The following is a 14,836-nucleotide window of genomic DNA, read 5'->3' on the forward strand; positions in this document are numbered from 1 at the left end:
TGTGATGGCTCCACCTCCAGCGCAGATACCGACATGTGGTAAAACACTCCAAAGTCCCCTGTCATGATCTCTGCCCCTGAATATGTTATAATCGCTCCAATCTCTGAACATCAGCTGCTCGGTCTTTCCTCCTCCCTCGAGCAGAACTTCACTCTCTTCCCTTCCATCTATTTTATCTTGTTTCCCCTCAGCCTCCCTCTCTCCACTGAAGCAAGGAATCATCCGTCTTTACTGAGGTTAGTGGAGCCACGGCCCCTATGGGCCCAAAGTTTTATCGCGTATATGCCATTTCTGCACAAGCAATCAGATTCCCCAAATTGGCCATTAAACCAAGCGCGAGAAGTAACAATTTTAATTTAGTTTCTTTGAATGAGCAGAGAAAAACGTGCACATCGTTCACCCTGAATCAGACAGAGGGACTTAGTTAACATCTAATTGGAAAGCAAAGAGTCGTTTTCTCTTTTTGCCTTGCCAAGATCAATAGCTTAAATATATGTCTGACGAATTAGGGACAATAGACTACAACGGCATTAAACTAGAAACACGTTCCATTCCTTGTCCAGATACTCTAGTGAAATGTGTCTGTGAACGTGTAAGACTGGAGAGAATGAAGCATTGTTTTCCAAATCTTTTTTCCTATGCCTTTGGAAGTTCTCTTCTTTTTAACACAATAGAGGGAAGTGCTAAAATGTAATAAATTCTACTAAATTAAAGCAGCGGCTGATGAAATCTTCTAGAAGACTCATCATTTTAAACATGAGCAGTGAACACTTAAAAAAAACACATTAAGAACTGACAAGGCATTTACTACCTCATTTGGTACTGGGACAATGATTTAATGCTTAAGCTGCTGCTGATGGTTTGACGTCTGAGGAGTCTTGCTCTAAGTTGTCTGTGATTGAAGTGTCATGGACACCGTGATGAATCAACATATTCAACATTCAAGTCCGATTCCCCTAAATAATCCTTTCAAATATTAATTTTTAAGAGCTTTAACGTCTGCTAGGCATTTACATTTATTATCAGTCGGCCAAGTGGAGTGAATGTCTGTCAATTTCTTCAATGGTATCTGCAGTATGAATTCCTTAACAGCTAGCAGTAGCAGTGATTACTTCAGTGGTTATTTGGGGGGGATACAAACTCTGTAGGGCTCCCCCACCCCAGGGTTCGAATTTCCCCACTATAAATATTAATCAGACTAGAATATTAAACATATTATATATCATCTAATATTAAAAGACTAGAATTACCGCCTCACGTTGGTATGCCTACATGAACCTGTCAAGTTGCAGTTACAGTTTACATCCATTTGAAGTATTGTCATATGTAGCCATGACAGCTGACAATACTTCAAACAGGCTATGGATGTCGCTACAAAGAAGCTACATATTCTAAAAAAAAGATTGGCAACCCAAGATTAGCGTCACCAATTCTGTATTTGACTAAATGTCTCCCCTTCTGTCCTGAGCTATGGTGTTGAACAATGGTCAGAAAAGTATTTTTGCAGAACATTATGATGTCACAGTGAAGCTGACTTTTGACCTTTTGGATATAATGTGTCATCACTTAAGCATTTTGTCCTATTAGACGTGTATGGGAAATTTTGCCATGATTAGCATATGAATTATTGAGTTATGGCCAAAAACATGTTTTGTGAGGTCACAGTGACCTTTGACTACCAAAATCAATCAGTCCATTGTTGAGCCCAAGTGGACGTTTGTGCCAAATTTGACAAAAATTCCCTCAAGGGCTTCTTGAAATATTGAGTTCATGAGAATGAGACAAATGTGAGGTCACAGTGACCTTGACCTTTGACAACCAAAATCAATCACTCCATCGTTGAGTCCAAGCGGAATTTTGTCTCAAATTCGAGGAATATTCCCTCAAGGTCTTCTAGAGATATCGTGTTAATGAGAATGGGACAAACACAAGGTCACAGTGACCTTGACCTTTGACCACCAAAATCGAATCAGTTTTTTTTGTGGAGGCCAAGTGGACGTCTGTGCCAAATTTCAGGGAAAATTCCCTCAAGGACTTCTTGAGATATCGTGTTCATGAGAGTGAGACAAACGTGAGGTCACAGTGACCTTGACCTTTGATGACCAAAATCTAATTATTGTTGAGTTCAAGTGGATGCTTATGCCAAATTTAAAGAAATTTCCTCAAGGTGTTCTCAAGATATTGCGTTCACAAGAATGGGGCAGACAAACAGACAATGTGAAAACATTTACCGGTGCGGAGGCATAAAACTCTGCATCTCTCTATTTTGTTCTTTTGTGGCCGTAGCAGGTTTCAGAGAAAAGAGACAGCATAAATCATAAAGAACAACGGTTGCCAAGAGCAAAGCTGCAACATGAATAGGGCAGACCGAGCTATAACATAAAACATATCGTTTTTAGTATCTGTCATCAAACCGCCACATTCCATCACCACATGTCCCAATCTCCAGGACCTCCACCGAGCCCCCTGCCCTCTCATTGAGTCCCCGTGGCCTCTGTGACAGATGGGAAGCGTGATCCTAGATCAGTGCTCTTTGTGTACGTGGAGCAGGAGCCCTCTGCCCTTGGACCTTTCACTCAGTGACAGAGTATCTCTGAGAATTGGTCCGGCTAGTAAGGAAGGAGCATTCATGCGTGCTAATCTTCATTTGCATTGCTGCAAGCTGCGGCCACAAAATGAGGCCTCGGGAGAGACAGTGGCACGCTGCTTGCAAGGGCAGAGTTAGAGTAAGGACGAGAGAGAGAGAGCACAGGCAGAGGTAGGACAGGCTAGCAGATTAAGAAAGCTAATTTCTTTTTTCAAAAAAAGAGGTAGAACATTAAGCAAGCAGATTAGGAAAGCCAAATTCATTTTCATGTTTCTAACATGCCATGTATTATCACTGTGGAACCATTCCTATCTGGGAAATTCATGAATAATGGGACTGCAAGCTAATGCTAAAAAGGCCTATCAGCTCAAACCTCATATATGCAATGTAATCTGCAGTCATGCGTGTCTTCCAAAATGGTTGTTCTAATCAGGAAATGCCAACTTAAACCTTGATGTCATTACTTTACGAACATTTTTGGAGCTGTGTAAGGTGGGCTGAAAGTTCAAAGGGAGGAAAAACAACTCCTTGTGACTTCCTCAGAAACAGAAAGTTTGGATCTGTGCCTCACTAAAAATAAAATACTTCTTAAGCCTTTCCACTAATACTTTACATGATTACAATCTAGCAAGACATTTAAATAGAATTAACTTCACACACTGGTGTACTTTGTGACTGCCTACAAAAAAGGTTGTGCTACTCATTAGTGCTGATGAAAAAAACTGCAGAAAAAGAACCAAAGCCCTTCGGAGTGAAAATTTAGCAGTGTGAAAAACAAACAAATTGTGTGTCATTACTTTGGTGAGACATCAGGACGCACTGCAAACAACAAATATCAAAATAGCTTCAGCTTTTAAGCGTAACCCCTTCACCTGCGCAGACACATCAGTGGGTCTATCATTACAAATGCAAATGGACAAAAGCACTAATTTGATTACTCTTCTCCACATCAATGGCGAAGATAAAACCCTGCTGTCTTGGGCTAGAATATTTCCCTAAATTTAAACATCCTGCAACTTCAGTGAAGTGATGAAAAATGCAGATGCAGAATTTTTCCTTGTTTGGAAATGGCACAGAGAGACGAGAATGTTTTATCTAACTTTGATGCTCCTCAGGGGGGAATTTTGGGGAGCACTAGAGTTCAAATGGTTAACTTTCTTTGAAATCACAGTGCGTCGTGCTGCTTATTCAGAGGTCTGTTTTGTGTGATGCTTTTTTAAAAAGGCTTAAAAAGCATTAATAGAACATTAGGAGTAAATGGATTTGAACTGTCCTTGCCCTTGGCAATAGTGGCCCTGTTCCAAGTGAACACTACTCTCTCACGCTCTCTTTTATCTCTTCCTGAAATTAGATTCACCAATTAAACCTCCAACACAACACAGCAATACAAGTTCATTTGAAAAACACCAGCTCTTCAAAAGTCACATAAAGTGATACAAAGTGGGGAAGAAAAAAGAGGGCAGAGGAAAAATGAGACAGAAGGCCTTTGGTTTTATAATAGCAGAGTTTCAATATGCAGCACCTTTTTATTGGTTTTGAGTGAGGCAATGTCAGCCAAGCAACTTTCGGGGGAATGATACCGAGTAATTCAATTAAAATGCTGTGAGTGGAGATAGAAAGGGAACAGCAGCCTTAAAGAGCAATGGGAGGAGGGGGGCAGAGAGAGGAAGAGGGGGAGGAGGAGGAGGAAAAAGGATGAGGTAGAGAAGGACAAGAAAAAGCAGGATGAATAAACCTAACAGCAGCAGCCAAGTCTTTTCATGCCTCTCCTGTCTGTTCCTCAGCCTCGGCTCCCTAAGACAGCTTTAATGTGTCTGCTGCTCTTGTAGATTTTATGAGGCAGGGAAAATGGATGTAGCTACTGCACACACATTCGCGTTTGTGACTGGGCTGATGTTGCCGCGCTGCTTCCAGATATCCGACTCTTCTTGCTGGAGCTGCGGAGAGCTGCTCCACAGGCGCCGTGTGTCCTATAGACAGCACCCTGCCGGCGGAAAGTGGGGTAAATAAAACATGAGAGCAGATAAATATGCTGACTACCTGCTGTCCTGGGCTGACGCCACAACATGCTTCACAAATCATTTCCAGCTCTTTGACGACAGGTTGAATGACAGACCGCAATCGAGGCCCTTTATGTTACGCTACGCCTCTGGTCCGCCATTAATATGTATGCAGCCTCATCGGGGTTTTTTTGCATTATATTCCAGTTCCCTGTGGAGAAAGGAGATATGAGCTTTGAGAGATTAAAATCCCCACACCTGCAGCAAAGTACATAATTAAGCAGGCTAGATTTAATAAGCTAACACCAGCTAAGGGTTAAACTCACCCTTCGCCCCCTCGCAGATAGCTGCTGACACGTCTTTCCCTCTGAAGTCCTTCAGGAACGTCCGTCCCATACAACTTAACCTTCTCAAACTTCTGTCTATCTCCTTTCCCTTTTTTCGCCTCTGTTTCTCTCACACACACATATACACACAACTTTCCTCACCGGCAGCAGTCACTCTGATGGTTGCCTGTCATGCATAATAAGAAAGGTTGACATTTGAGAGTACAGGGAGGACACGCCGACAAATCCACATAATGGTCTCTCACACAGTGGCCTGTGAGTGAGCAGGTAAGTGGTTTTCGCCGAGCACCTCTACAATGGAACAGCACAAGACTAAATGTCCAGGAAGTCCTTGGGGCAGCATTGATATTTCAGTATGATAATAGACATGAACTCGGCTGGGGTGCCGGCTGCCAGTAAAAGTGTTACCTCTCGCAGGCCAGTCAAATTAACCTTCTACATTATGCCACTGTGCTTGGGTCACATCTCTGCAGGTACTGAAGCAATGCTCCCGTGTGCCTCTGCTCTCCGCTGGGTTCAGACACAGTATTATAAGCAGAGCATAAGGTAGAACAGGCGTTGCAGGGGTGGCTGGGAGAGCAGGTGCTGCCTGACGACGGTAAGTAGCTGAGACCGTAGCTGAGACCTAGCTGTGCATCCCTGATCCTGTCGCTTGCTGTTACATCTCTCGGCGCACAGCACATAACTGTCTGTGGTCAAGTTTCATTTTCAGAGGCAGAACATGCCCCCACTATGGCATCTGTAATGGAAATACAGCCGCTGTTTTCGAAGTTGACTTGTCATGAAAATTCAGTTTGCAGCTTTTGTTTTGGTTGATATCAAGAGAGAGGTGACTGTGTGCGAAATGCGCCAGGCACCCGGATTTTCAGTCAACGACTCGGTGAAGGTTAGACACACACAGACTCAAATAAGGTTTTGATCATTATTTCAGCTTGTGACCCTTATTTCATGTCTCGGTTCCACATGACTGACTGAGACAATCTGAGTGGTACAAACACTTTCTTGTCACTTCTGTGTCCTCTCCAATGACTTCCATGGAATGTGCTTTTGCTCAAGTGCCAGCAGTATAAAACAGGGCTGAAAACTATAAAGAAAACATACAATACTACGATAATGATATTATTTGCAATAAATAGATCTTAACGTGTACTCAGTTCTGCCTTTCTGCTGCAATATGCTACTTGAATACAACAAATTGCTTGCAAAATTAAAGAAAAATGGAAGGAAATTATTTCCTACATTCTTTTATTGAACAAATTGAAAATTGAACTTAACACAAAAGACACCGATAAAGAAAGAATAACACTTTCAAGCAGTGGTTCTCAATTGGTGGGTCGCAGTCCAAAAGTGGGTCGCATGTTGATTCTGAATGGACCACAAGTGACTCGCAAGTGGGTCAAGTTTGTTTGTGTACAGTTGGTAAACAATGGAGGAGAAACTGGTGGTAGTTGTTGCTGGATACCCAGAGCTATACAGCCCAATGATAGACAACTGGTTGTCAAACTGTCCCCTAAGTCATCCTAAAATATTCCTCAATACGGCCATCACTGAGGCGAAACTGGCGGTCCTCCCTGTGATCCACCCTTTCTTTTAGGGTCTCATGTACCCACACAGATCTCCATTTACCTGTGCCCAACAAACTATGTGCTGACAGCCTCTCATCCTCAACCAGAGCTACATCAAGTACCCTCTGCCTGTCCATTTTAGGAACCAGAAACCAATTACTGTCAAACTGAAATAAATAAATAAACGATAGATTGATTACACGGGAAGGTTAGAATAAGGAGGTGAGTCCTTGGTTGCCTGGCAACAATAATAAGGTGCAGCAAGTGTTTTTTTTCACTAGTGGCATTCAATTTAAAAAAGGGCAGTGCGGCACGCCTCGTGTTTTGCAACCTGTAAAATGCTGTCTGTGTGATCCAAGACAGTCTGAAAATATGAGTAAACACGAACAACTTTCTCCCAAATTCTAAAGCCAAAGTGCTAAAACTCTACTTTGTGATGTCATAGGGTGTAAAGCCTGGAGCTGCTCCATAGACAGTGAATAGGGAATGATATTATAGATCAGTGGTTCCCAACTGGTGGGTCATGGGCCAAAAGTGGGTCACGGACATGTCAAGTTTGTAAAAACCATGCTTTATTTTGAAATATGGTGAATTTCAAGCGCTGTTTCCTGTTGTAAAATGAGTGAGAGAACAGACAGTTACTTGACAGAGACAACAAACTAGCTCATGTTGACGTGGCCAAACGCAAGTATGACGCTGAATATATTAAACTGTGTGGACTGTGAACTAATGACTAAGGAGAAATCTAGAAGGGGGTGTGAGTGTGGACAGATTTAATGAGTGAGCAGAAAAAGAAGAAGAAAATTATAAACTGTTTGTGTCGATTCGTCACTACGGTCATTTCTGTATGAGTATTGGAGCCATACTGGGTTATATTGACAAGTGCCTGTTTCATGTCCACCTCGTCATAGAGAGGGTTAAAAAACGTTAGAAACACCTTACAATTTAATGCACTGTATAATACACTACATCCATCCTAGTCCGAGATTGAATACAAGGATTTTTATGTCAACTTCAAGTTCAACAAGGGTTTAAAGACAGCTACAGGGTGTTCTGTATTCACCATCCCTCTCTATTTTGTACATGACAATGCCTAAATAGAGTCACTTTGAAAATACAACCTCTGATTTAACACAGAAGTGCTGAGTCAAAAAGTGACATTAGCTGAAGCCTGAAAATGACATGACTCAGTAGTCACACACAATGATGCCATCACTCCTACGCTTCAAGTAGAATTATATCTGCAGAAACCCAAAAGGCACGGTCTGTGATCTGTGAATGGGGCGGAATGATAAATATATGGATTGAAATAATTGGCTCTCATGTTTACTACCCAATGCCTTTATGACATAATCTCTTTCTAATCCCTCTTTATCTCATTCTAGACTGCTGTGTCTCCACTGCTGCAGTCTATACACCGCCGCAGTGCTTACTGCTGTACCCACTGAATTAGAAATGAGTAATGCCACTTTTTTTTTTTTTTTTTTTTTTTCCACTCTGTTATGGCTCCCCATGTCTTGAAACCAGCTTCAACCAAAGGTTTATTTATATCCTTATCAAAAACCTACCAAACTTATAAAATGTTAAATTTCATGGTAGCCCATTTTCTGCCAATGTGATTAAAAAAAGATCATAAAGATAAGTTACTGCACGGAGAAACTTTCTTGAAAAATTGACTCAGTATGTCAAAATAATGGCTTTGTCATGACATTTTATTTTAAAAAATAATGAGGGAGTTTCTCAAAATAATAACTTGGGTTAATTTCTCATCATTTTAAAATATGAAGTAAATATTTTGAGAAAGAAAATCAGAAAATTATTTTTTGAGATGCTATGTCATTACTTTGAGGTATTAAGTTGCTATCTCCAGAAAGTTTCCAATTACAATGACTTTCGAGATCTTTGTTTTTCATTGCATTAGTGAAAATGGGCATGGAATATGACATATAATTAATAAAAAGGTTTCTCATTATTTTGAGGCACTATGTCATATTTTGAGAAAGTTTCTCATTATTTTGCTAAAGTTTCTCATAATTTTGAGAGTTTCTCATTATTTTGAGGTATTATGTCATTATTTTAAGGGACGAAGTCAATATTTCAAGAAAGCTTGCCATTACAACTTTCAGGATCTTTTTTTCATTGCATTATTGAAAATGGGCATGAAATATAACATATCATTAGTAAAATAAATGAGAAGCTTTCTGAAATAATAATGATTTGGTACCTCAAAATTATGACTTAGTGTCTCATAGTAATATCACTTTCTCAAAATACTGACTCAGCATGTCAAAATAATGAGTTTGTATCTTTAAATTATGACATTTTATTTAAAATATACTAAGAAAGTTTCTCAAAATAATGACTTGGGTTTGTTTCTCATCAGTTTTAAATATTAAGTAAATATTCTGAGATAGCGTCTCATCATTCTGAGGTACTATGTCATTATTTTGATAACGTTTCTCATTATTTTGAGATAATATGTCATTATTTTGAAAAAGTTTCTCATTATTTTTGAGATGTCATTATTTAGATAAAGTTTTTCATTATTTTGAGATAATATGTTATTATTTTGAAAAAGTTTCTTATTATTTTGATATGTCATTATTTTGAAAAAGTTTCTAATTATTTTTGAGATAATATGTCATTATTTTGAAAAAAAGTTTCTCATTATTTTGAGATAATATGTCATTATTTTGAGATCATTTCTAATTATTTTGAGATACTAAGTCATTATCATAAAAAAGTTTCCCATTACAATGACTTTCAAAAAAAGTTTTTCCATTGCAATAGTGAAAATGGGCATGGAATATAACATATTATTAGTAAAAAAAAAAAAAGAGAAGCTTTCTAAAAATACTGACTTAAAGGGCCAGTGTGTAATATTTGGCATGGTTTATTATCAATCTGAATCTGAATCTGAATCTGAATATTCTCCCCATTAATATGTTTATACAAGTGTATAATCGCTATAAAAGAAAATTCGTTTGGTTTTCGTAGCCTTATAATTATGCTTTTATATATATATATAGCAAGGGCCTTGCTTTAGAGAGGTCGCCATCTTGCGCCGCCATGTATGTAAGGCAGCCCGAGCGGACAAGCCAGCCAGCCAGAGAACGTGTTTCGCGTGTATAAAAGAACCAACGAAGACAGCGGAAGGAAGGAAGGAGGAGGAGGAAACAGCAGAGTGTGTTAGTAGTTCGTCGATAGAGAGTAGTGAAAAGTTTTTGTAGTTATAAAGTTTTCGAATGGACCACACTTACCACGCAACGAGAACCCGAACCGTCATCTGCGAGGAAAAGAAGACGCAACTTCACTCCTTGTGATGCACTCTCCGCGGCGCTTTTCCTCCTGATGATATATCTCCCGAATGATGATAGCAGTAGCACCGAATCCCATTCTGTGCATTCAGCCTCTCTTCTCACCCGCTCAGCATCAAACAAATGGAGTTCCTCATCTGTATGCTCCGGCTCAAACAGGTATGGCTCTGGGTCTGTGTCCGCTACAAGAAGCTCTTCAAAATCGCGTTCAAAGTCGTCCATTCCAGCTACTATAGTCCGGAGATATCGCTAGGCTAAATAAACAGCTGAGCTCTGTTTACCAGCTACGCTGTCAGTCAGTGTGCGGGCTGGAGATTGAGCAGAGAGGGGAGGGGGGTCCCCACTCGGTATGGTAAACGAGTATGTGTGTAAAGTTATGAAGTGTGTCTGTTACGCTAGAAGAGTCAAAGTTTGGGACGGAGTCTTTTACCCCCTGGAGTGTAACCGGAGTTTTTGGAGTGCTCAAATAAACGGGCCTTTTCCCCGAACGCTCCTCTGGTCTCCTGCTCGTGAGTGATTCATTACAATATCGTAACATGGCTTAGATTTCTAAATAAACATTCACCTCGTTGCTAGATAGACCTACTCCTGAAAAACTTGTGCGCAAGGCTTTTTGACCCTACGAGGCCACCGTCATTTACCCGACGGGAGGGGTGAGCGAGTGAGCCTGGCAATCTAGAATTTGACCACTGATGTCACTGTTTTCAACCCATTTTACACACTGGCCCTTTAATATCTCAAAATAACGTAAAAAATGACATACGTCATTATACTGACAAAGTTTCTCATTATTTTGAGATACTAAATCATTATTATTAACATAGTATGTCATTATTTGAGAACTATGACTTACAGGATCTTTATGGAAATGAGCTTCCATATTCGTATAGACATAACCTATTTCAAAGAAACACTCATTCAGCTTTTTTGAGACAGAATGAAAATGATGATCACTCATTCATGGTCTTCAAATCAGGTAGTCAGCGATCCAATTTGGACTTGGCAGTGAGTGAAGTTATGAATTAGGGAGCCTGAAATATAGAACTGCATTTAAAATATAGAAAAGGACCTGCAGGATCTGCCGTGTTCATTTGACAGGCTGACTGAGGCCCCCGTCGTTCCTTGCAAGGAGGTCAAGTCGACCATTTATGGCTGCGGCGCAATTCTAATTTCATTTGATAGGATTCCTAAATGAGAACAGTTGAGTGCAAATCCTTTGGGAAGGGTTTTTTAAAAACGGCCCGAGCTGTATAACTCATGTTGAGATTTGATTCTGTATGCAGGAGTTTGCGCTCACCTCAGGGTTGGTCCACTTGGTCTTGACATTCTCAGCCATCTGTTGTGTACAGCCCAGTAGGTCGTAACCTTGCCGGCTCTACAGGTGGAGCAGACAAACACACAGTAAACACATCAGAGTAAATGACTGTTTAAAAAAACAGCACATACACACATATTCTGTTTCATTAGTTCATTATTTCACTGTTAATCATTTAGAAGAGCACCAAATTAACATAGGCTATACTTATCAGTTTATAACTCCATGCAAAAACAAACTGGGCACATTGACAAAAAAACAAATTAGCATATTTTTAATCAAACATCTCAGTAGAGATAATGTGACAATATTTTTGCTTTGCAGCTTTTAAAAGCTGTTTACACACAAGAAAAAGGCATGATACGCCACAATTTTATATTAAAGTTTCACACGCTACATGCTCAATGCAATGTACAGCAACGGGAAATCATATCACTACTCCCGCAGATAAAAGGTTCTTTCACATGAATACACTGAAGCGGTAAACAGGATAAAAGCGAGGGTAGGTTTAGAGTAAATAATGTGGCCTTAGGGCTGCGTGTGTGTGTGTGTGTGTGTGTGTGACCCCATTTGTCTCTAATCAATCCGTATGTGGCCATGATGTAAGAGAAAAGCACTGGAGTGTGCTGCTCCACTTCTGTTTTTCAGATGTGCTGCCACGGGGCAGGGGACAAAAACGGTGCTCTGTAAATTACAGTCGGCGCACCATGTGGGTCATTACTACTGTAGCTAAATGCGCCGGCTTTGTAGTTCAGTTTATTTTAATGTTCACAAACAATACCCTTGACCGTTCAAAATATTAATGCAAAACTACGTCCTGGTTTCTGATACTATCACACCCCTGTTAATTGGACTTCTGTGCAATAACACAGCCCAAATGTGTTCGTTGTGCCGATAACATCTGACTCTAAATGGTTCTATAATCATCACAAACACTATGCTCTGCTGAACTGAGCCCATAGTGATGATGGCGTTATTCTCAAAAACCAGCACGGCATTAACCGAACTTACTGGAGCGACTGAAATGCTGCGCCGAATGAGCGGTGATTCCCTGGACCTTTGAAATACGCCTGAAGCAAAAAAGCCATCTGGGAAATGGAGGACGGGTGAAGCTATAATTGGCATCAAGTCAAACGGACATTGGGATATATTCATAAATGTTTAATATCAATTTCACAGTTTTCATAGGAATTATTTATGTAGCCATGTAATTGAATCCATTTATTAATGATGTCATGTGGGTGATCATGAGCCATTGTTACGTTTAAAATATTACACAGAGCTCTTACAGAGCCCTGGTGAGTTGACTTAAAGACTACAGGGCCTACAGCTATTGACTTACTACTTAATACTGAATTTAAAATGCAAACCAGATACACGACACTCTGAATACATTACAGAGCCGCAGATGTTGTGATTAAGTACCGTAGAGAGAGCATACAGTGTTCTTATATATAGGAACCTATCATGCTCTCAGTGTGTGACTCACCTTCTGCCACACATAAGCCTCGTGCAGGGTGATGATCTCATGGTCGCGGTGCTCACCCTGCACCGCACACACCACACAGATGATCTTCTCATCTGGTTTGCAGTACAAGGAGCCCTCCTGTTTGTGCTCCTTGCAGCGCAGTCTCTCTACTGTCACTGTGTCCCTCTTCCCAGCCTCTCCAGCTGCCACGGCCTCCTGCCCTGCTTCCGCACCCTCGGCTCCATCATCCAGCTCAGCCTCCTGCTGCAGGCCATTCTGGGCTCCCGCCCTGTCCCCAGCATCACTGCTCTCACCGCCATTAGCCATTGCCACTCCAAGTAGTGCCATTCCCTGATTAGCGCCCATTCCAGCTGCCCTCTCCACACCAACCTCATCCTCAGCTCCATCTCCCACTCTGGAGTCTCTTTTGGTGCCAAGTCCATTAGCTTGTGTCTCCTCGTGGTTATAAGGCATTATGGGGTGATGTGTACTGCTGGCATGCCTGTCAGCGTGGAGGGGGCAGAAGGCAAAGCTGCAGATGTAGCACACTTGTGTGGCCGGTTTGGCTTCGTCGGGCTCGCACGCATCACATGATCCGTCCATCTGTGGCAGCTCCTCGTGTTTCAGCTCCATAGCTCCTTCCTGGGGTTCCCCTTTGTGGTCCATGGCGGCTGATAATTACTGTGGGGATAACAGGAGCAGGTCTTGTAGGAGACACACAGAGTAGAGGACAGGTTATTAATAGCTGTGACCTTCTGTGTGCAGATCTCATATTTGCACAGGGGAAAGTCCAAGATCCTCAGGACTAATCCCCTCTGATATAATATTCCCAGACAGATGATGTATAGCGGGAGGCAAAGTCCACAGCAAATAGCATCCGGAGCAACACCATCACACAAACCACACAAAAACAGGGAATCATTTTGCAAGGACAATAAACACCAAAACCCCATCTGCGATCACTATGTGTGCAAACACGCTCACTTTGTTTACTGACTCACAAGTGCTGAGCAGGACTGTACCCTCAGCATGACCGAACACCATTGCTCTTCTTATCTCACCTCTTGTCATCAGGCCCTGACCTTTACATGTCTTGTTAGTTTTTGTGTTTATGCCCTCTCACCCTGCTTTCACTTCACTCTGCAGGAGTGAGGCTGAAAGTGAAGAGAGACCTGTGTGTATGCCTTGTACACTGAACACACACAAAGACAGTTTTTTTTTCCTCCTCACTTTCTCTTTCTCCTCGGAGCCTTCCTCTCCTGAGCTATGTCTGTGTACTCTTTCCCCACTGCTGACACAAACAACCGGTAGAAAAAGTGCTGTAATGCAGAGAGAGAGAGAGAAAAAACACCCCCTCTTCCCCTTTTGCTATTTCTCTGTCTCTGACTCACACATTCATGATGCCTCCTCACGTAAACACACACACACACACACACACACACACACAAGCATTTTCTCCCTCATCCTGTGGGGCTTAGCAGTTTGCAACTCACTGCAGTGTACTTACTCGTCTGTGTCTTCCTCCCCCCCTTCTGCTTTTCTTGTCTAGGGCTTGTTTTGAGGTAATGTGGAGTCAGTGGAGGAGTTAGCTTGACAGCTAACTTCCTTAGCACAGCTGTTGTGCTCTGGGTCTATTATTAAGCTGTCGACAGATCTACTTTCACTTTATAGCAGCAAAAAGAGACTCCAGCTTCGTTCCGACAGCGTTTACTTCCTTATTTTCATCAGCTGCTGTCTGCTTTTTTTCTACTTCCTGCTTGTAGTCTCCTGTGTGTGTGTGTGTGTGAGCGGCAGAGACACACAGAGGCTGAAGGGAGAAAACCAGGGATGTAACGTTCACAGTCAAACTCCGCACCGGAGGCAGGGAGAAGAAAGAAGATTAATTTGTAATGTTAGCACGAAGTGGTTGTGTCTTAAAGCTACTCATTTCTAGTTTTAGTGGTATTATAATTGCCAATAATTATAAAACTATATTTCTTTAACTTACCCCCACCTGCGCCAATTATGTAACATTAAGCTAGTCGGCCATTCACGGTAAGTGAAGTTAAATACGTCATCTAAAGTTAGCCTAACTTCTTTTTGCTAAAGCCAGCATAGCTAACACTAAGTTAGCCTACATTTCAAAACAACTGACACCCAACAAAAGCTTTTCAAGTGCAGTTTTCTTAGTGTCACCACATTAAAAATGCTGTAATTCTTAAAAATAAATTAAATGAACACAAAATTCACTAGAAACC

At 41.3% G+C, this 14,836-nt stretch overlaps 1 protein-coding gene across 1 annotated transcript in view; it reads right to left on the bottom strand.

The window, feature by feature from the left end:
• The window catches only part of trim44 (tripartite motif containing 44), a 59,737-nt gene extending 45,141 nt beyond the window's left edge, over positions 1-14,596 (bottom strand). The window contains exons 1-3 of the mRNA XM_049574561.1: positions 14,107-14,596; positions 12,621-13,303; positions 11,114-11,191 (exon numbers count right to left, since the gene is read on the bottom strand). Coding sequence (XP_049430518.1) covers positions 11,114-11,191; positions 12,621-13,265 — 723 coding nt within the window. The 5' untranslated portion in view covers positions 13,266-13,303; positions 14,107-14,596. The remainder of the gene's footprint in view (positions 1-11,113; positions 11,192-12,620; positions 13,304-14,106) is intronic.
• Positions 14,597-14,836: the final 240 nt, after the last annotated feature.

The sequence above is a fragment of the Epinephelus fuscoguttatus genome, linkage group LG4 (assembly GCF_011397635.1).
Source record: "Epinephelus fuscoguttatus linkage group LG4, E.fuscoguttatus.final_Chr_v1".
Lineage (NCBI taxonomy): Eukaryota > Metazoa > Chordata > Actinopteri > Perciformes > Serranidae > Epinephelus > Epinephelus fuscoguttatus.